Source organism: Aricia agestis, chromosome 6, assembly GCF_905147365.1.
Source record: "Aricia agestis chromosome 6, ilAriAges1.1, whole genome shotgun sequence".
Classification (NCBI taxonomy): Eukaryota; Metazoa; Arthropoda; class Insecta; order Lepidoptera; family Lycaenidae; genus Aricia; species Aricia agestis.
This window is the reverse complement of record NC_056411.1, coordinates 10,515,970-10,539,520: the sequence shown is the minus strand read 5'-3', so window position 1 is coordinate 10,539,520 and position 23,551 is coordinate 10,515,970. Positions and strand designations below refer to the sequence as shown.

Here is a 23,551-nt window from a genome sequence, read left to right as displayed (position 1 = left end):
AGTTTGAATGAAAGTCCGTCATTTCTTGAGTTAGAAACATGAAACTTTATTTTTGTGCTACTGATTAAAAATGAATGGATACGTATTTAAGTGTTTCTGGTAATTCTACCCCCAAGGGGGTGAAATTGGGGTAGAAAGTTTCAATGAAAGTCTGTCATTTCTTGAGTTAGAAACATGAAAGTTTATTGACGTTTGCGTTTGACGTTTGCTTAAATAGGGTCCGTTTTTACCCTTTGTATAAGGAACCACAAAAACAAAAAGGAGAAAACTATCCATCTTTGTTATTATACTATGTTAACGCGGATGAAGTCGCGGGCAACAGCTAGTATATATTATATATAACGCGCGGTATAGCCGCTACACCGCGACCACGTTGCTATTTAAATAAGTCGTTACATACTATTGCTTGTGATCTCGCGGTGTAGCAGCAAATCCGCTCGTTCACGCTGATGCATTTAAATCTGCCTATGTAAAATATAGCGCCGTGAGCATTTTAAAGGAAATGGAACAGCAAAAAATAGAAAGGGCGTAAGCGACAAAATGTTCTTGTCGCGTAATTTAAGAATCATAAATACATTTCATATAAGCTATAGGAAAATTAAAGTGTATGCTTGAACAAATCTATGTACAAATTTTGGAAGCTTAAATCACTCTCCTCTGTTGGCAAATTAAGAATCCCTTTTTTACAGATATTTCATTATTGATTGATTATTCTATGGGTAATTTAAAGACAAAGACATGATGAGTACTGACAATGAACTTTAATTTCTTAGCTTTAGTCATTGCTGAGAAAAATCGATATCGCTACGAGTACAGCCCAATTATCAAGCCGTCGCCGTAAGCCACAGAAATAAATCAAGATTTTTTTCTGTGGCTTAAACTGTAATAGTGGTCAGCCTCTTATGTTTATCTGTGCGAAAGCTTTATTGTGACTACTTCTTTGTATGTACTATCAGAGAAGTTGATTCCTATGCAAATCGGGGACCTAAGTAGTTTGGTCGCGTTACGTCAAACCCAGTTGACAGATCACAATTAACATTAAATTGACATATTTGACCAAATAACGTTGGTCTGTCAATTGCATAGGAATCAACTTCCTCGATGGTACATTGTATGTTTTACTACGACAGATCAATGCCTTCCTTGTTACTGTAACGTTATAATACTGTGGCTAATCTAAAGATTAAAGTAGATGTGAACTTGTGCAGCAACTAGCAACGTTACTCACTATCCCTCAGTGTTTCTTTAAAGTTTGTGAAAATTTCTTTTTCTTTAAACTTTAAAAGAAAATAATTTTATTTTAGTTACAACTTTTCTTAATTTTGTAGCCAGACTATGAACAAAAGTTGTTTGCCTGAGAAAAATTGCATTACGGTTTTTTTCTCTTATCATTTCTATGATTTAAGATACCCACTTTGTACCTAACTGTCATCAGAATTAAATCTAGCTGTATCATTTAAAGCTACGTAGAGCACAACATTATAATAGTTGATTACATTGTCCGATTGAAATGTTAAACTTACACAAGGTCTATCACTCCTATACCAAAATTCTTTAAAATAGCCAGTCATCATGACTAATAATTGTATTCAATGTTCTGTTAAAAAATAAAACATTTGAAAATTTAACTCTATATCTTAACTCTCCAAGCGAGATAGTACAAGATCCAGTGAGGATTCTTTGTCAACATTTAGCGCCTAAGACGTATTAGCCAGATCTATGTCGATTAAAGAAAGGATTAACTAAACACTGTCCAACTTTGTAATGTTTCTCAGTTTTCTAACAACATTATGGTATCTTGACAAAACATAAGTTATTCTAGCAGTTATAAGCGTGGCCACACTGCTTTCGTACGCTGCGGCACATTGCTTTGCCACATGGGAATTTTGTGCTGCGTCACAGTAACGCACATCAATATAATGCAAAACGATAACATCACAATCTGTAAAGAAAGCGTAACCATCAAACACGGTGCGGCGTCGTCAACGTGCCGCGACACGACGCCGTTCCGTGCCGCTACTCAACTAATCACTGTTCTTCTTGTTTAAGCACTGATTAAAAGTAATTTCATATGCCTCGTTTAAGTTTGGAACGCAGTTTTTGTTCGGAAATTTCACCCTGAATAGGGGCGCACGGTTCACCGTGTCGTGGCACGGTGACGACGCCGCACCGTGTTTTAGGATGCGCTGTTATTCCCTTCGAACTTTTACTGTTCTTCATTTCGTGAATATCCTACGACGCAAAGCATTAATGTATCATATAGGTACTATAAAATATCTATAACCTATTATTGCCACCTTAGATCTTTGTTTGAAAATACTTTGAATAATTGGATTTTCTGAAGTAAAAAGCCTTACATTTTCAAGAAAAATATTAGAACGAGAAAACTGCGACGACGTAACGCAATATAAAGAAGTAATGTGGCCTAGCTTTTGTCGGTTTTCGGCACGAGGCCGCTTAGTACGCCGCTAATCCATGCTACATCACTACATAGGCAAGATATTATTGTTCTATGTTTAGATATTAGATAGTATACGTAGGAGAGCCATGCTTTGGCACGAATGGGCCGGCTCGACTGGAGAAATACCACGTTCTCACAGAAAACCGGCGTGAAACAGCGCTTGCGCTGTGTTTCGCCGAGTGAGTGAGTTTACCGGAGGCCCAATCCCCTATCCTCCCCTTTTCTCTTCCCTTCCCATCCCTACCCTCCCCTATTACCCTATTCCCTCTTAAAAGGCCGGCAACGCACCTGCAGCTCTTCTGATGCTGCGAGTGTCCATGGGCGACGGAAGTTGCTTTCCATCAAGTGACCCGTTTGCTCGTTTGCCCCCTTATTTCATAAAAAAAAATAGTAGAATAACCAAATTATAACTCAGAAGTCACCAAAAATATTACAAGTATGTTAAACATTAGTTATTTGAACATTATTGATGCTAACGAAGAATTATCCAATCTTCCTTTTTTGGACCTCGTCATACATTACGTCCTAAAAAGGTTGTTAGAAAATGAAGGAAGGGGTTAGTGTATATTGACCATAATATTTTGTCAATTCTCATCAATATTATAATAATAAAAGTAGGTAATATAAGCCTAACCTAAATATTAGATATATAAAACATAGTTTATAATAATAAACACTCTAATCGATACTAATATTCTTTATTTTATAACGAATATTAGTATCGATTAGAGTGGGCAAAGGGGGCAAACGAGCAAACGGGTCACCTGATGGAAAGCAACTTCCGTCGCCCATGGGCACTCGCAGCATCAGAAGAGCTGCAGGTGCGTTGCCGGCCTTCTAAGAGGGAATAGGGTAATAGGGGAGGGTAGGGAAGGGAATAGGGTAGGGGATTGGACCTCCGGTAAACTCACTCACTCGGCGAAACACAGCGCAAGCGCTGTTTCACGCCGGTTTTCTGTGAGAACTTGGTATTTCTCCGGTCGAGCCGGCCCATTCGTGCCGAAGCATGGCTCTCCCACGTATAACGTTTTATACTCTTATATAAAACTCTGTTTTATTTTAGAGTATAAAACAGAGTTTATAATAATAAACGCTCTAATCGATACTAATATTCGCTTCAAATTGCTAATACAGCGAAGGAACTCGAGTCTTGATATCGCAACTCAGCAATATAAGCAAATACTTAATAATGTACAGGTAATTCCGTACAACAATAAACTTAACTTGTTTGTTCATCAAAACTGTTATTCCGTGGAATAACAATGTTTATCTTGGCTAATTGTAGAGAATTTGTTCGCGACAAAGGTTGGCCCCGAATCGACGGCAAATAATTAAGTTTGGTTTAATTAACCATCAATTACTTTAAAAACAGTTTGCGATATCTGCGATGTTGTTTAGCCGTTATTTCTAGATGTTGAAAATGTATAATCAGAAATTTCTATTTCTGATTATCAACTTTTAGAAATGCTCAATATTTTTGTACTATCAGACAAAGTTATTCATAGGCAAATGGGGGACCTACGTCATCTTGTCAAGTTACGTCAAGGCCATTCGACAGACAAGATACTAGCATTTAATTTTAAATATTGTGTTTGTCTATCTATATATTTATGTCTTGATATCTTTCTACGCCAAAATCTCAGCCTTTATCTCTTCTCGCCAAAATTTCAGGAAATTTTTGGGCAAAATCTAGATAATCCCATTAAGTTAATATACCTAGCGGAATAGAGCAACAATCTCGAGTTGTCAAACGAAACCGAAATTAGTGTACGTCTGTGTGTAAAAATATGTGTAGGTACGTATACACTTACACAAGCATGATTGAACATGAATTATATGAGATTAAAATTATTGTTAACGTGCCGATAAGTGCCGACTGGACGTCAAAAAAAGAGTGCTGCTGTCATGTATCACACGTCTCTTTTTACCACGCAGTGTTACTGATAGTGGCATCACGCTTGCTCAGGCCTATGTTTCTCTATTCCGCTAGGTATATTAACTTTCTGGTTATCCCTAAAAGGATCATAATATAATAATTTCATATTGTATTTTACAGCATAGTAAGTTTTACAAGCACCGTTGCATCCTCATACACAAAATCGCAATTTCGTGAGCTCAAAGTTTTTGCTAGCATATATGACAAAGTTTAAATTACTGTTATGAAACTAGAACGAGATTAAAAATATATTTATAAAGTGTAGAAAACTGTTTTTCTAAACTACCAAGTTGCCGACTGTAGAAAAATTTAATTTAAAAGTTTACGTCACAAAGATGTGGTAGACTAAACATATATGGTAAGTATACTAGAAGAATTGATTTCAAGCTATAATTTAATTTATATATGACAGTTATTTTATCATCATGACAATTTATTGTATCAGAGAAATTGATTCATAGTCAAATGGACCTATGTAATTTGATAGAGCTAATATGTATAAGTCTACCAGAATCTGATGGCAAAAAGTGAGAAAATAAATTGACGCTAGCAATACCGTATAGAATATAGAAAATAAATTGACTCTAGCAATATAATTGGAATAAAACTTTTTTCCTTATAGCAGCTTATAATTATGTGTGAGAAACATGCAAATATAAAAAATATCAAGGATATTTTTTGAAAATCTGCCATCAGCCATTAGATTCTGGTAGACCTATATACATAGACCTATATTAATGGCTCGCTGCAAATTCACGTTTTCCATGTTTGATTTCCGATTTCGTTTTCCGTATTCGAAATTCCGTGAGACTAGCGCAACCGTTTGTTTTTTCACGCGTGAACGCGTCGGCTTGCACTTGAATAGTAGGTACTCTTACGCGTACGTCCAGAAAAAAGCTAACGTGTGTGGCAGTTAATGTATTTTCTACTGATTCTATACATTCTGTTTGCCGAATACAGAAAACGAATTCGGAAATCGCATACAGAAAACCTGCCTGCGGCCGGCCTAAACCGACCGAATCACGTAGGCCATATTTTTTAAGTTAGGTACGTAAAAGTTGGAAATAGGATAAACACGATGAATGTTTATGTGTGCGTATTTCTATACGCTGTGCCACAAATCTTATTACCTAATCGAAAAATACAGTAATGCCGAAGTTTAAAGACGAAAGAATCCTATCAAAAGTTTAATTTCAAGTTTGTCGGGGATTCAAACACAGTTTTTATTGGCCTCACCGTTGATTTTCTTGAAACGTGGCGGGGACTAGAGCAGATTTTTTTGTTTATGCAGCCAATATTAATATTAGATAGACTGCTAAGAATATTGATGGTATCTATGTAATATTTTGGCTGGCCTTACCTTTTTTTACTGTAATTAAAAGTAGTAAAACAATGATAATATGAATGTCAGATAATAATAATATACCTACTGACGTATGTAATATTATTGACGTATAATTTTATTATTATCTGACGTACTTCAAGCGTAAGTTGTTTTATTGACTTGGCGTACGTCAACATGGACAATGAATACAGGGCTTTATTCCTTATTTTACTGTATTGGCTTGTAGTCTCGCACAAGTTGAGTTGACAGTGTGGCTGGGATTGCGCTCAGTCGACCGCGTACTCACGTGAGCAGCTGCTCACACCGACTACAATAAATCACCTTTAACTCTTTGTTGGCAGAAGAGCAATACGAAATCCGAAACGTCTTTCTGGACGATAAACCTTCAGAATAGTGATTCAGGTAAACCTAGTTTCCGTACTCATAATATAAATGCGAAAGTGTTTCTGTTTGTCTTTTTCCTGGCCAGTCGCCATCCTTAAAAATATAATTTGGATGTACTATCAGTGAAATTGATTCCTAGGCAGATGGCGGACCTAAGTAATTTGGTCGCGTTAAGTCAAACCTATCCGACTGAACATAGCTAACTATTGAATTGACATAAGCATAACATGACGTAGGTCCGTCAACTGCCTATCCCTATAGGAATCAATTTCATCGATGGTGCTTTGTGTCCTTTTTAAGATTTCCTCATGAATTTCCAAAATGTACGGTTACCTACCACGTGATATATTATGACATAACTAGAGGACGCCCGCAACTCCATTGCGCCAAAATTTGTTTATCGCGACGAAACCGTACACTTTTCCGGGATAAAAACTATCCTATGTCCTTTCCCGGGACTCTAGGTATATCCATGCCAAATGTCAGCAAAATTAGTTCAGCGGCTTAAGCGTGAAGAGGTAACAGACAGACAGACAGACAGACAGACAGACGGACAGACACACTTTCGCATTTATAATATTAAGTTTCCGGGATAAAAACTATCCTATGTCCTTTCCCGGGACTCTAGGTATATCCATGCCAAATGTCAGCAAAATTAGTTCAGCGGCTTAAGCGTGAAGAGGTAACAGACAGACAGACAGACAGACAGACAGACGGACAGACACACTTTCGCATTTATAATATTAAGTTTCCGGGATAAAAACTATCCTATGTCCTTTCCCGGGACTCTAGGTATATCCATGCCAAATGTCAGCAAAATTAGTTCAGCGGCTTAAGCGTGAAGAGGTAACAGACAGACAGACAGACAGACAGACAGACGGACAGACACACTTTCGCATTTATAATATTAAGTTTCCGGGATAAAAACTATCCTATGTCCTTTCCCGGGACTCTAGGTATATCCATGCCAAATTTCAGCAAAATTAGTTCAGCGGTTTAAGCGTGAAGAGGTAACAGACAGACAGACACACAGACGGACAGACGCACTTTCGCATTTATAATATTAAGTATGGATTGTGAGCGATAGATTGATAAAATGAGATTTTTAGTCAGACAGTTGTGGAGCAAAGAATAATATTATGCACTTAAGACTGGAGTCGAGATATTAAAGATATCTCGGAAATGTAGCCAACAAGATTTTGTTCATACAAATTCCAAAGACAGCACTCACTCTTTCATAACGGCGATGAGGCACATATTTTAAGGTTAAGTAAAAAAAGAAACATAGAAATAAATTGTGGAAACACTTGAATAGTACTTAAAAATTAATCAGTAATAAACATACAACAACTTTATTGTATGTTTATTACTGTATGTTTTCCGTTGTGTTAGTCTGTAAAGTATTCGGAATATAAGCCTGTGTTTCCTGAAATAAATGGTTTTTGAATTTAATTTCTTTTATCTTTCCTTTAAAAGAGTTCTTCCATCACGTTTCTCCATCACGGATGAATGCTCATATTTTTCATCTGACGATTAATAAAAGTCCCTGGTTAATCATTTTCTTATCAATAAAATCTAGGGAGTGCCTCCTCTACTAGAATAGGCTGCCAATGCCGCTTGCTAAATAGATTGCGACGATTATTTAAATCCTCTTAAAACTCTTCATAATTATTATGACGAATATTCGTCACCAACTTTAATTTTTTTGTTCAATTAAATCAAACCGTGACAATAAACATAAGATTATTAAGAGGAGTCCACACCGCCCTTTTTCCGTACAAGCGTTGTCCCCTGTTTCCTCCCTGGATATAAATGCTAGTAGAGTTATAATTTTTTTCCTGAATATCTACGGCCACTAATACAATGTCCCTATGTTTTCTTTTTTTTCATAATTTAATTATTAAATAAGATATGAACGTTCAAAACCCAAAAAATGGCCAGATTTTCCGCTGCGTTCAAAAAGAAAACAGATTTGACTAGATTATACAAAAAAAAAACATTTCCTATGTTTTATTTTATTATTACACATTTTTTTATTACACAGCTCAAGCCTTTCTTTAATCTTTCATGAAAAAAGTACTTAAATCGGTTAAGTTTTGGAGAAGGAATCAGGGGACAACGAGTCGTTGATTTTCTGCAGTTGTCTCTATCGCGTTCTGCGGTATAGGCTTGAGGTAAGGGAGACAGCTATAGATATTACACGAACTTTTTTTTATTTATCTAGCCCCTGGTGTATCCTCTTAACAAATAGAAAAATCAGCCAAGTTCGAGTTGAACTCGCGCACGAAGGGAGCAAAAATATTTAATGTAATATTTTCGAAAATATTCATTTAAATCATATTATGCTGTAAAGGGCCATATAGATATATATTAAATAATGAATTTAAAGTATTTAATTGGATAAGGATTAATGCCGTATTGGTTAAAATCGCTTCGAAAATAAGCCATTATATTTTGTAGTTAAAAGTAAATGACAAAAAATGTTATTGTGGGATATCCATAAGAGATAGACATAATATTATACCATCGCGAAGTTTTCTGTAGACCTTTTCATAGTGTACAATACAATACTTGGTACATTATTTTGATAAATCTCGTAGGGTCAACCTGCGTTTGCAATGTAAGCGGAAAAATTAATTATACGTAGAATAATTAATACACTATATTATTCTACGTATCTTATTACAAGCTCACCGGTGAGCGAGACACAATAGAATAACAATAGATTTCCAAGAATCCACGATCGAAGGATTATTGGGAGTATAATCAGTAAAACGGTTTCGGAGGAGTAAGGACACGAGAATTTTAAATAATTTATGAAGATAAGAAGATTATTTATTGTATTAAATATTAATATTATAAGGCACTTATTTAGGGGCAGTTGTAAATTGCAGTTTTGGTAAGTTGAAAATTATAAATAGCACGTGTAATAACTAGTTCAGCAGTTAAAACTAAGCAGTAAAGTAAACAAAAATGAGTTATAAAAAATAATGAAATGGATCATTGAAAACATTATTGAACAGTAAAATAATTAAATGAGCGGTAAAAATTAATAAATGAGTGTGCAGTAACGAATCGGAATTTGTCAGTAAGAAATCTCATTCTCAGCAGTTTTTTAACCAATGAGGTGGTAAAATATAATAAAATAGGCCAAGTGCAAGTCGAACTCGCATTATACAGCGTATACTCGCGTTATAAAGCGAAAGTAAGACGGTCGCCGGCTGCAGCTGCAGCACGCTCTGCTCCCTCTGTGTTGTGGTCTAAGTTCTAACCTAACCTAACCTACTCTTGGACTTTCTGGATTGTGTTTGTTTTTGTTTTGGCGGGGGGCTACGCCCCCCGAATCGCCCCTTTCGGGGGGGAAGCTGTTTCATTCATCAATTCAGCAACTCCACAGAGTATATTGTACAAGCTACTCTAATTTAACGAAATTATAAATAGTTTCTTTTAAACACATTAACTTATAAGTAGGTAATTATATCGTAAAAGAAACACAAGTACGAATATTTGCTCGTAATTTATTTATTTGACAACTACTTTGCTACATATCCACCAATAGGAGGGTGAATTTGTGTACGAATTCGGACATCTACCGGTCCCTAGCACTTGTAAGTTGTATGACTCGAGCGATCTTTACACGAAATATTTCGAGTGTTTTGAGAATACACAAACTATTAGCAACAAATTATATCGTGCAGGAAACCGGTCTCGAACGCTTCAACTCCCAAGCGGCCGCATGTGGTGTACGAATTCGGACATCTATAACCGGTCCCTCTCGTTCGACTCGAGCGATCTTTGCACGAAATATTTGAATGTGAAGTTTTGAGAATACACAAACTGTGTTACGCTCGGAAAAATCTCATAATTCGGTATTTTATTCGAAGATGCCTCAGGTGCGTGTGGTCTATGGCGCGGGCGGTTGCATACTAAGGTATCTATGACTATCTCGATGGCCGCCGCGGCCTGGCCGCTGCGGCTCGGCCGCTAGTGCGCGCCCGGCCCCGCGCCGCTCGCTTGACAGATTAAAGCGAGACGGCAGACAGTTATTGTACTAATGAACGCTAAACGCAATGCATAAGGTTGAAATTAGGTTGTTTTCCAGAATAGTAGGTAAATAATATCTCGGCAATTTCGCGCAGTTTGTATTACTTTGTATGGAAGTGAGACATGCATGTTACTTTATCGAAGCAGCTTACTTCTCAGAAGTAATGTCAAATGTGTGCCTTACGCTCTGGAGTTAAGGCTGAATTTGTTATGTTTAATTTTGGTGACATTGGTGACCCTGACGTGGTAATGATAATGATGATGATGAATGTAATTTGCATAGTAGCATATGCTTTCAGTTCTTAAAACAGCGCCTAAGCCCCTAAACTTGTATTTATAAGGAATCCGGAGTTCTGTTAGTATCTTCGGAACCATAGTATACCTCGGTGCAAAATCTTGCGTTTTGGTAGCATATGCTTAAGATGCTTCTTATAAAACCAAAATCACCATATGTTTCCATATAAATTTCGAGGAGTTCCCTCGATTACTCATGGATCCCATCATCAGGTCACCACTTTTGTGAACATGGTACCAAATTGGAGTGAAACCTAATACAACAAAACAAAAATTTCGAAAATCGGTTCACAAACAGCGGAGTAATTGTTGAACATACACAAATAAAAATAATAAAAAAAATCTCCACAGCCGAACATTTTTGGAAGTCGGTTAAAAATTAAAGGGAACAAAGGGACATGAGAGAAAAAAGCGACTTTGTTTTATAATATTATGTAGTGATGCGAAAGTGTGTCTGTCTGTCTGTTACCTCTTCTCGCCCAAACCACTGAACCGATTTTGCTAAAATTTGGTCTGGAGATACTTTGACTGCCGGGAAAGGACATAGGGTACTTTTTATCCCAGAAAAATGTACGGTTCCCACGCGATGAACGAATTTTGACGCAACGGTGTTGCGGGCATCAATTATTAAGAGGAGTCCACACCGCCGTTTTTCCATACAAATGTTGTCCCCTGTTTCCTCCCTGGATAATGCCGGTAGAGTTATGATTTTTTTCCTGAATATCTATGGCCACTATTGGCATGGCCCTATGTTTTCTTTTTTTTCATAATTTTATTATTAAAAAGATAAGAACGTCCAAAAACCCAAAAAAAAATGGCCAGATTTTCCTCTGTGTTCAAACACCCAGAAAACAAAACTGGCTAAAATATACAAAAAAATAAAACATAGGAACACAGATCAAGCCTTGCTTTAATTCTTAATGAAAAAAGTACTTAAATCGGTTAAGTTTTGGAGAAGGAATCAGCGGACAACGAATCGAAGATTTTCTGTTCTTTTATTAGAACTTTTGTCGTGTTGTCTCTATCGCGCTCTGCGGTGGGAGACTTGAGATTGGTGAGACAGCAATACATTTTCAAATACCTATTTTCAATTTCTCTCGCACCTGGTGTATCCTCTTAACATTTGCTTACCGGTACTAGAACCCAGCGTTTTGCGCATCATCACCGGTTCCCATTTTAAGCAGCAGCCGTTGCTTTAAATCTCGGCTGCCGGCAGTATACTTACCGCCGGTTCCCAACAGTGATATTTTTGGTAGCAAGCGCCGGCAGCGGAGGCACTCCCTAAAATCTAATTAACATTTTCTGCCATTTCTTGTTTTCCTGTAACTATTTAAGTAACCTCTCTGAGTTTGGCTGCAAGAAGTTTAAAAATTTTAAAACGGTGAAATATTAGGCACCGGCGTTTGTGTAAAAACGAACCTATTCATTTCCAGATGTGGCCCAATGCTTTTACTTTAATGAATATTTGATACTCACTTTACATAAGAGTTCAATCGCCATAAGCTATATGATACTCTACTTACTGCTAAGAAAGAAAAGGGACGCAACCCAAAAAGTAAATATTTTTGGGTTGTGCCCTTATAAATACAGCCGCTGGGAAAATGCCGAAAAATCGTATTATGAAAAGTGCTTCTTGACATGAAATGAAATCTGAAAAAAATATACAAAACAAATAATAAGCGTGTTATTTATTTACTAATTCATTTTAAAATCTGTAAATTCATAACAAAGTGAGCCCTAAGACAATTGATATAGATCCCTATATCAATGAAGTGTCTTAACTTTTTGAATTATATGTGGGAGAGCCACGCTTCGGCACGAATTGGCCGGCTCGACCGGAGAAATACCACGTTCTCACAGAAACCCGGCGCAAAATAGCGCTTGCGCTGTGTTTCGCCGAGTGAGTGAGTTTATCGGAGGCCCAATCCCCTACCCTATTCCCTTCCCTACCCTCCCCTATTACCCTATTCCCTCTTAAAAGAAAGGGCAACGCACCTGCAGCTCTTCTGATGCTGCGAGTATCCATGGGCGACGGAAGTTGCTTTCCATCAGGTGACCCGTTTGCTCGTTTGCCTCCTTATTTCATTAAAAAAAAATTCAAAACAACTAAGGAACCCTAAAAGCCAGTCAATCACCAATTTATTAGCAAAGTACCCAATACATTTATTAACTTGAAGGCTTTTCTTACGAAGTGAATACCAATATCTTAGTTCGTCATTAAAATTGTACGGAGTTCAGATACATACTTTAGTTTAATATTAAAAGGTTCTGTGCTGACCTTAAAAAGCTACTCACATTAAAAGCTTTAATACATTTGATATTTTTCTATTCCTAAGTGAAAACGAAGCAGGACTAATACTTTAAATTTTTAAACCGGTTGGTTTAAGCTCGGTTTAGCCATAGTAAAAGGAGGAGAAGTAAGTTATCTTCATACAAAGGCACCGCGCGCGGCTTGTATGTGTGCGCCATAGTATCAATGCGTCGCCACGTACGGCACACAACAAAATCTCGGCGGTACCAGCCTTATAAAACTGGCCGAGATTTTGTTGTGTGCCGTACGTGGCGACGCATTGATACTATGGCGCACACATACAAGCCGCGCGCAGTGCCTTTATATGAAGATAACTTACTTCCCCTCCTTTTACTATGGTTTAGCCGCAAACTGCACTAATATTATGGTGTTAATTCTCCTTCTTTCCCTTATCGTTATTCCGATATAGTTTTTAGCGCATCTTATGAAACTTAATAGTATCTTGTATGACTAAACCATAAAGTTAATATACCTAGCGGAATAGAGCAACAATCTCGAGCTGTCAAAGGAAATCTTTTGTCAAAGGATTTCGTTTACACAAGTACCTATGTAAGCATCTGTGTGTAAAAATATGTGTACGTATACATGAGGTTATATACTTACACAAGCATCTTTCTATGAGATTTAATTGTCAACGTGCCGATAAGTGCCGACTGGATGGTAAAAAAAATAGTTCTGCTGTCATGTATCACACGTCTCTTTTTACCACGCAGTGTTACTGATAGTGGCAGTTCTCAAACTTTTTTGGTGGCGCAACCATTTACAGCGCTCCCAAAGTGATTATGCGCATAGAAATTTTCGTAATTTTTCGGCAACGAACGTATTTCCCGAGCGTCGGAAGACGTCGTCGCTGCAAGCGCTGTTTTAATCTTTAAGAAAAATAGCGCTTTGCAGCGACGTAGAGGTTATATGATATTTACTTCTACTTCCTTTGAACAAGGTGCAAAATGCAAGTTTCATAGATTCGGGTGTTTTCGTGATTACGACAATTAGCGAAGATTTCCATGCGCATTATTAATTTGGGAGTACTGTACTTATTAAAGTGTCATTTTTGACGGACCCCATAAAAAGATAATGTTTTACCTTTTACTTAGGTCACAATAGACATAAGGACCAGTAGTTCGACTGCAAAGAGACGGACAGGTTTCAATATCTGTCAAATTCGTCGGATTTCACTAGGATTATAAGCGGAATGTGCCTCGCGCTGGCTGATATAATTTATTTTTAAATATTTAAAATAAATATTTCAAAATTGGATTCTGACAATTTTAATTGCATGTGCCAAAACACAAACAACAATACGACCAAAGAGGAACACTAGCGACGATTTTAGTCATAATACGTCAAATTTAAAAATTTCAACATCAGTTCTAAGTCGACATACTCTATCATTCTGTCTACTCTGCTTAGGTCTCCATGTTGGTGTCTGATGACATATTTTTTTAAAACAATGTATGTAAGGCCTTTGCGGGGCCTCAGGACTCTGCATGCTACCTTGAGAATGGCTGAACTACGGTATAGGATGTAGAAAAAATTGTGTAGTATATAAAATTAACTAACTCTTAGGGTTACCGCAGACATACAATTTAAAGTTGGCCGACTAACGTACAACAAAATTGCGCAGTTTCACAATTTAATTGGACAACTTTGTAGGTAATCGGAAAGGAATCGCGGTCCTTATACGATCGTTGTCCAATTATTTAGTTGTACAATTTAATTGGACGCAATGTGCGAGCTCTCATAAGTCGCTATAGCTATTGCTATACTATGCAATTTAGTTGGCCAACTTGAAATTGTAAGTCTGCGGTCGCTCTTATTTTGCAAGGCTTGGAAACACTTGCAGGCTTAGCATGTTAAACATAGAAGCGGTTTCTTTCTATGGAAGAATAGACAAAGTGACCGTTAGACAAAGGTAATCCGCCATTTTGTCACTAAAATCTGTCAGCATGTCCACTCTTTCCCGTTTCTAATGTTGTTATGGTAATCCTGCAGTACAGTCTCAAGATTTAGAATGTACAACAAATGTAAATGAAGCTTACATTTCTTATTCAGTGTTAACTGTTACATAGGTCAGATGTCCCGCACTGTGTCGGACAAGACAAACTCTAGCTTAGTGTACACGGCCTTTGACATGGCTTTGAGTTCACTGTTTCTTTGAGCGTTTCGTGTAAGGTTTCTGTGTTTTTCATTTCACTGGAAGGGTTAATTATTGTAATATCACTGGATATTAAACCAATATTGATCATCAGTTCAATGGCATTTGCCAGTGTAATGTTTACATTAAATATTCCACGAAAACGGTGTACTTTTTGAAATGATATGGGGAAGCCGATCGATCCGACCGGCCTACAAGGATGAGTCCACAGACATAGATCGAGATAGATACCGCATATGTATGTACTTCACGTGCCATATTGCGCTCCCAAACGACGAGCGATGCTCGTCTTTCGAAAGTCTGTTCTTTAGTCTGCTATCACGATCGGACGTCAATCGGAATTTTAAAAATGCCTAAATGCCTAAAAGTGCCGTATTGAGCTGTTGAAATTCAAATATAAACGGCCAAGACAATGGTCACGATTCTTATCATCGGTACGTCACAGTAGGTAGGAAAAAAGTGACACGCTCGTTTTCATACAAGTGGAGCGACATGCGGTATATATCTTGATCTATGTCTGTGGATGGGTCTATACGGGGTCCATTGCTGTTATTGCAACAACAACAACAAATTGGGGATGTGTAAATGCAGGTATACTTAGGTACGTCTTTGGGTCAATTCAGACCGCAACGCGACGAGACGAGGCGAGGCGCGGCGCGGTATAAATTTGTATGGATTTGACAGATTTCAATTTCGTGACACGTCTTGAGAATCTGTCAAATCCATATAAATTTAGAAACGCATCTACACGTCGCATTGCGGTCTGAATCAACCCTTTTCTTAGACTACTATAACATTTTGTATATTATAAAGTATCATGGGTAGGCTAGCCTGGGATCTGTCATATACCCAGAATACAATAAACTAATTGTAGGTACTAACTATAAGCTCGGTATAAATTTCTCAATTTAAGCTCTTTGAAGGCAGCCAATTAATCTCTGCGAATTCCTTTGTGTCAGGAGTCAGAGCCTAATTTCAATTTAGTCTCCTCAACACTATTTATTAACAAAGAGTACTTCCTCTACGCTCACTTTAGGCTTAGAATATTTAAGTTAAAAACGTAGAATATTTAATTCGGCTTCATTTTTGTATAGGTTTCCCTCATAATACATGGGATTAACTGAAAAGGAAGTAGGTACCTATTTAATTAACATGACGTAAAAGCAATTAATGGTAAAAATATTATTCATCCATTTAACGATTTTAAGGGCTCTTCGATCTTCATGATGTCTAAATGTTTCATATAATATAATTATTAATAAATATATTCGAAATGATAAACAAACAATAAAAATTACTATGTATGTTCAAGTGTATACATGCAGTAGTTGATAATTATAATAATATTATTAGTCCTGCAATATTATGTGCATTACATGCATGCATGATCGTTTCACGATCAGCATGTCATGCTGAATTACCGTCTAGGGAGCACTTGATTTTCGTCGTGATACTTCTAGCGTGCCAAATAATACCTAGTAGGAGCTTTGAGCCGGACGTTATCATTTGTGTTCGACAATTATTAATGTCTTTTATTGCTCAGTCTCCGCAGGCGACACCCTAAGCCGGGATTATTTTGGAATCCCACGAAAAGTTACTGCGTATTCAGTATCTTAGCACACCCCTCAGGCAAAATTGTGATGGACTAACACATGAGGTGTCATAAGTTTCATATCAGTTGTGGGGATACATTGTTGTTGATAGGAATCCCTTTGGGAACTTTTACGGGAAACGCGTAAAAAATTCCAGTGACAATAATTTTACGTCATATGTATCCTTCAGCCTTCTCTATTGTTGTAGTTTAATCAAACCTTGAATAGAATTTGTTTTGTCGTTTTTGTCTTATTAACAACATAATGATGGACGTATGGACTTACTCATAGATATCAGAAACAAATATCTCTATGGACTTACCAATAAAAACAATTTGTAGGTACTTCCGAGTTCCGAATCGTATCACGGATAGTTCAAGATATTAAAATATGGCTTACATGGCTACTGCCTAGATAATTGCCAAGTCATAATAATTTTATAAAGGAGAATTTTTTCCATTCTATGGCGTGAATGAATTTGCGCTATTCCAGGGGGTGGCCCCTGAAATATCGCAAATTCTACTGGAACCTGCCATATATTCATTCCACAAACGATACCATCCGTAGATCTTAACATTTGCGCCGCTGACGAGAAATAAAACTGTAGACTCAAAACTCCGCACGGACAGTTTAACTTCTATAAAATCGATGACACGAACAAGGTCAGTTCTGGTTTTACTCTTTCCAATAATGCACCACAAATTTTTTTATTATAGGTACGTACAAACAATTTCATGATCAATTTGTGTAAAGCCCGGGCCGCACCTGCGTAGTGCTTCGTGCTTAAAACGATGCCATTGGACGATCTGCGTGTATATCGTCCAATAGTAGGTATCATAGCACGAAGCTTCGTAGATAGACGCATGTGTCATAAAAGTAAGTAGTAGGCTGGCCGCATACACACGTTTTCCGTATTCGATTTCCGAATTAGTTTTCCGTATTTGGAAATCCGAATGCATGGAATCAGTAGAAAATACATTATCTTTTTTTTTTATGAAATAAGGGGGCAAACGAGCAAATGGGTCACCTGATGGAAAGCAACTTCCGTCGCCCATGGACACTCGCAGCAACAGAAGAGCTGCAAGTGCGTTGCCGGCCTTTTAACAGGGAACAGGGTAATAGGGGAGGGTAAGTATGGGAAGGGAAGGGAATAGGGGAGGGTAGGGAAGGGAATAGGGTAGGGGATTGGGCCTCCGGTAAACTCACTCACTCGGCGAAACACAGCGCTGTTTCACGCCGGTTTTCTGTGAGAACGTGGTATTTCTCCGGTCGAGCCAGCCCATTCGTGCCGAAGCATGGCTCTCCCACGTTTAAGCGCACTCGTTCGCTTTTTTCTGAACGGAACGAATTCCGCACGTACGTTTCACGAACAAGCCGGCGCGTTCGCGTCGCTCGTTTGCGCTAGCCACACGGAATTCAAAATCATAATTCTACATAAGAAAATCGCAATAGGAAAACGTATGTATGCTGCGACCAGCCTAAATCACTCGCATGGTGGAAACTAACATCAGTTAGATGATAATATATTGGCAGGCGTAAACTAAATAGATTAAAAAATGCAATATGTTTTTTGTGAAAATTAATTTATCAACAGAGTACCCGTCAAATGAGAATAAAAATATTTCAATTGAAATACAAATCATTTGTTTTACACAAAAAGGTAATCTTGTTCTGATTGTGGCAGAAATAAAGAACAAACTGAATAAGAACTATTATTATTTATTAAAATAAAAAATAAAGTTAGGAATAAAATATAGAGTTTATAAAAAGTAAAAAATAAAAAGTCTTATTTTCTTCATATTTCTTTATAACGTCCGCGAAAAATGTAATTATTTGACGTAACTATAATTAACAAGAATAAAATTATTTTAAGGTAATAATTTTACATTCCAAATATCAACAAAATATATTTTAATGCCTCTCTATTAGTACGGGAGCCCTAGAACATTTTTTTTTATTACTATCAAGCTAATGTTTTTGTGAATAGCTTCATTTTGAAAAGAAAGAAGAACAACATTTTTATGTGCGAAAAATCTTGAAAGCTAGTCAGCTAGTCAACCAAGTTTTGTTGATTACAGAACCCTATAACGGAACCCTAACGAGCTGATTTTTGTATATTGATAGATTAATAGTCATATTTTAGGACCATCAATTCAAAATATGAAATCCTTTCTATCTCTGTTAGCTACCACTTTCGAGATTTTTTGCAAATAAAAATGTTGTTCGTCTTTTCAAAATGAATCTACTCACAAAAAATTAGCTTGATAGTAATAAAAAAATGTTCTAGGGCCCCCGTACTATATAATATAGCTTAGTAATTTGTATTTAAAGTGATTGACAGAGAGTAATTTAGCAAATTGAGGTAGGTATGAACCTACAGCCTACATGTATGGCGTAAAACATTTTATTGTTATTTTATTGGGATCGAAACGTTACAATATTTTGTACTGTTATAATTATATTGTAAACAATTTGTATGATATTTTATGCCTAGCCTCATGGCTTGGACTATTATTAGTCACCGATATTCAGCGACTGAGGTCGACAAAAATACTGTTACATGTATAATATAGAATGTGTCCCGGCACCGGTGTCCGATCCTTTAATGTTATGATCTATGGCATATTTTATCGACAAATTGGCTCTCAAATTTTTTCTTTCTCTCAAGTCTCACGGTTGTAAAATGGCAGCAATTTTCATAAAAAGCCATTAATTAAAAAATACACAATTTTTTTAATTGTCAAATTCCACGAAATTTATAACATATTGCCTGTGTAAGCCTAGTCCACAAGTTTAGTTTTTCCAAATGAGACCTTTTTTATCTTCATAGGATATTTACTGACAGTACTGGTCAGATTAGTGTGAAAGCCCGAGAAAAACAAAAGTGGTAATTTTTTCTCTCTCTCACGGTTGTAATATGGGAGCCCCATATTACAACCGTGAGAGAGAGAAAAAATTAGCACTTATAGTTCATAATATTATAGAAAGTCCTATTATTGGCATTCATAGCATTTTCAAACAAAAGCTATTGAGCCAATATTAGGATGGATACTTAAAGTTTTTTCCCATTTTAATTGATTCGGCACTTACGTCATTTTGCATCATTTGAAAAAGACGCAAAGTATAATATGTGCCCCTTTTTCTGCCAACGAGTATACATAATATCATCTGATAAATTTTCGTATTATCGGGCTTCAACATTTTAGTTATTTACGAGTATGATAACAAGATAGCCAAGTTGGAAAATACTTTCCTCCAACTTTCGAATCAACAATCCCCGGATACTATTATGATTAAATTTGATATTCTGTGTAGTCCCATTTCCAAGTCTTCTTAAGGCTGTAGTCGTCTGTTCGCGTGGTGTGAGGGAAATCCTGTAAAAAAGTTTCGTATTAGGAGTTTGTGATTAAAATGGGAGTCCCAGTGAGTCACAAAAAAGGTTATTGTGACGCGGAAAAAATACATATCAATGTTTTATGTTTGTGTGCGGGAATTGGGAATACAAAATTAAGCCGGACCCTGAGTACGGTCAGCTATCAATCATGGTTAAAGTGGCGACTTTTGAATATTTAAATAGGTCAGTATTGTGCGGTATTTCCACAGACATAGATCAAGATTGATACCGCATGTGTATGTACTTCGTGTGCCATATCGCGTTCCCAAACGACGAGCAATGTCCGTATTTCGAAAGTCTGTTCTCTAGTCTCCTATCGGAATCGGACGTCAACCGGAATTTTAAAAATGCCCTAATGCCTAATTGTGCCGTATTGAGCTGTAGAAATTCGAATAAAAACGTTGGCCTAGATAATGGACACGTTTCTTATCATCGGTACGTCACAGTAGGTAAAATGGCACGCTCGTTTTCATACAAATGGAAGGACATGCGGTATCTATCTTGATGATATGTCTGTGGGTATTCCGGAAACTGCTGACTTAACTGGTCGTGCAGAACTGGAGGCTTTCCTTTGCCGCAAGCGACCACAATCGATAAAAATTCAAACAAAATGCTACTTAATGAGTTAGGACCTAGGCATTGGCGCTAGGCCAATATCGGTAGGTTTCATTTTCTACCGACATTGGCCTAGCGCCCTGTGCCGCCGCTGCTTTGTAGTGGCAAATGGCATGCATGCCCATTGTCCCTGTGTGCCCTTCCCCGGCCGCCCCCTACGTTCTCCTCGTTCCACCAAATAGACCTCAAATCAAACAATGTTCATTGCCCCTCTTTTGTACTGAAGAAATATTAAACGGCGGTAGCTACGCCCCAACACACTATGTGTATGTTCTGTACATACGCTATACTCTATACAAAGGTTATACACATGTATACTGCACCACGGAATTGTTCTATTGAATCGATGTTCTTAATTGGCCTTTCTCTGGCGCAGTTCGTTCATTGCAGGCGCTACACTAGATTAGCTGAAGCCAGGCTTACAATTATAGCTTAATGCTATAACCGCAAATTGTTTTTAACCGAATGCCAAGAAAGAATTGATGGCTTTGCGGCTATTTAGATGAATAAAAAGACGACGAAAGTGCTTCGGCACGAATGGGCCGGTTCGACCGGAGAAATACCACGTTCTCAAAGAAAACCGCTTGCGCTGTGTTTCGCCGAGTGAGTAAGTTTACCGGAGGCCCAATTCCCTACCCTATTCCCATCCTTACCCTCCCCTATTCCCTTCCCTTCCCATCCCTACCCTCCCCTATTACCCTATTCCCTCTTAAAAGGCTGGCAACGCACTTCTGATACTGCGAGTGTCCATGGGAGATGGAAGTTGATTTCCATCAGGTGACCCGTTTGCTCGTTTGCCCCCCATTATTTCATTAAAAAAAACGCGCTTTGTACTAGCTAGGTATTGACCGAAAATTGGGTTCTAATATTAAAACTTCTGCGAGCTAGTTAAAACTAACTCTTTAACGTAATTCGTATAAGATGTGGATAAAAAATCTTGATAACGATACAGCAGTAAGTATTTTTTCCAATCCATATACATTATACATACGTCTAAATATCTAAATTTAATCTAATCTAAATAATTATACATAACTCAAAGGTCACTGAAACACTGACATAGTGATCTATCAACGCACAGCCCAAACCACTGGACGAATCGGGCTGAAATTTGGCTTGCAGGTAGATGTGACGACGTAGGCATCCGCTTAATTAGGAGTTTGATAAGTTCTACGGATTAAAATATGGGATGAAAGTTTGTATGAAGCTTTGTCAATTTCAATCAAAAACCGCGACTACTTAATAACGCGAGCGAAGCCGCGGGCAAAAACTAGTAATACTATAAATGCGATATTGTGTCTCTTAACTGTTTGTCTGTCCATCTGTCTGTTACCTCTTCACGCCCAAACCGATGAAACAATTTTGCTGAAATTTGCTATGGAGATACTTTAAGTCCCGGGAAAGGATATTGGATACTTTTTATCCCGAAGAATCTATGGTTCCCGATGAATTATTTTTGGGGCAACAGAAGTTGCTGGCGTCATCTAGTGATATAACTGTGGGTTATTGAAATGGGACCATCGCAAAAACTACGTGTTTAGTACGGGAGCCCAAGAACATTTATTTATTTACTATCAAGCTATTTTTTGTGAGTAGCTTCATTTTGATAAGACGAACAACATTTTTTATCTGCGAAAAATCTTGAAAGTGGTAGCTAATAGAAATAGGAAGGATTTCATACTTTTTTGATAGTAATAAAAAAAATGCTCTAGGGCTCCCATACTAGTTTAGTTACAAAGCTTTGAAATCTGTATTTCAAAGCCTAAATAAAAATATACGCAATTAAATATAAGAGATGCAGCGGTGGAGCATCCATTTTATATTTTCTTTTTACACGTGAATATTTTTCAGCTATCGCTGCCAGCAGCCCCAATCGGTATTTGCAGGCGCGTACAGATGTTCTCAACACTCGGTATCATAATATGGAACGCGCTATGCGGCAGTTACTTAGGGTCGGTTCACATGGCGACGTGACGCGACGATGCGATTTTAAATGATCTATTCTAAATTGAATTTTATTAACTACACGATGCACATCGAGGTGCCAGGTCTTTGTGTCAAATGGTGCTTAGGCCTTAGGGTCTATCGTGTCAAATAAGCATATTATCGTGACACATGACAGCTGTATCATGACATATGACAGCAGTTTGATACAATAGACCCTTAGAACCAGTCCACACGACGCGTTGCGTCAGCGTTGCCTCGACGCAGCCCTGCCGTTGCGTTGTTTTACATACAAATAACCAAGGTATTTACACGGCCGTCGCAACGCACACATGACGGACAGCAGCCCCCGAGACGAAGCGGGAGGGGGTGTTGACGTTAAAACTGGTAGCAAATAGAAAATCAAACACCCTCATTGACAGACCTGCCACCCACCGTGTAGGATTATAATTTTAAATAGCTCATTAAAATGCCTACAAGCCCACACCAGAATTCCGAAAAAGGCCTAAATATCAAGGTATACAATTTTAAAACGATTCAATATTTTTACCATAAAATTTTATTTTTAATATAAAATTACAGAATAATATCAATCTTACAGTAAAAATGTAACAATCAAGTAATAAAAACATGATGAACTTGCTTTAGAATCCACACGAACGTAAACAAATTTTCTAAAATATTATAATATCCTTTGAGAATAGATTATGTAATATATTATGTTTGAATTTAAAAGTTTATTTTTCCATTGTATTGCAATGTCTGGCTTTATTTAACGTGAATTTAATAAATTGTTTGCTTATTAAACTCATATGAACTTTACTCTGAAAGTCATGTTAAATATTAAATTCTTAGGGCAAGGGTAATTCTACTCTAATCTTTGTGAATATATTTAACAATCTTGGCGAACATATAACATCAGATTTAATACTAATAATTTTTTTTATAAACATGTCAAGTTTGTTTGTTTTTTTGCATCGAATAGGCTTTTATAGGTTTTTATCTGGAAAAATATTCTGATACTAAATTTTGCGCAAGCAGATCCGCGCGCAAATTCTAGTGTAAAATATAAAACT

The 23,551-nt window shown here is 37.3% G+C and overlaps 1 protein-coding gene across 1 annotated transcript in view; it reads right to left on the bottom strand.

Moving 5' to 3' along the window:
- Positions 1–19,484: 19,484 nt before the first annotated feature.
- Positions 19,485–23,551, bottom strand: part of LOC121727919 — a 29,829-nt gene continuing 25,762 nt past the window's right edge. Inside the window, exon 5 of the mRNA XM_042115977.1 lies at positions 19,485–19,896. Within this exon, the coding sequence (XP_041971911.1) occupies positions 19,816–19,896 (81 nt within the window). The 3' untranslated portion in view covers positions 19,485–19,815. The remainder of the gene's footprint in view (positions 19,897–23,551) is intronic.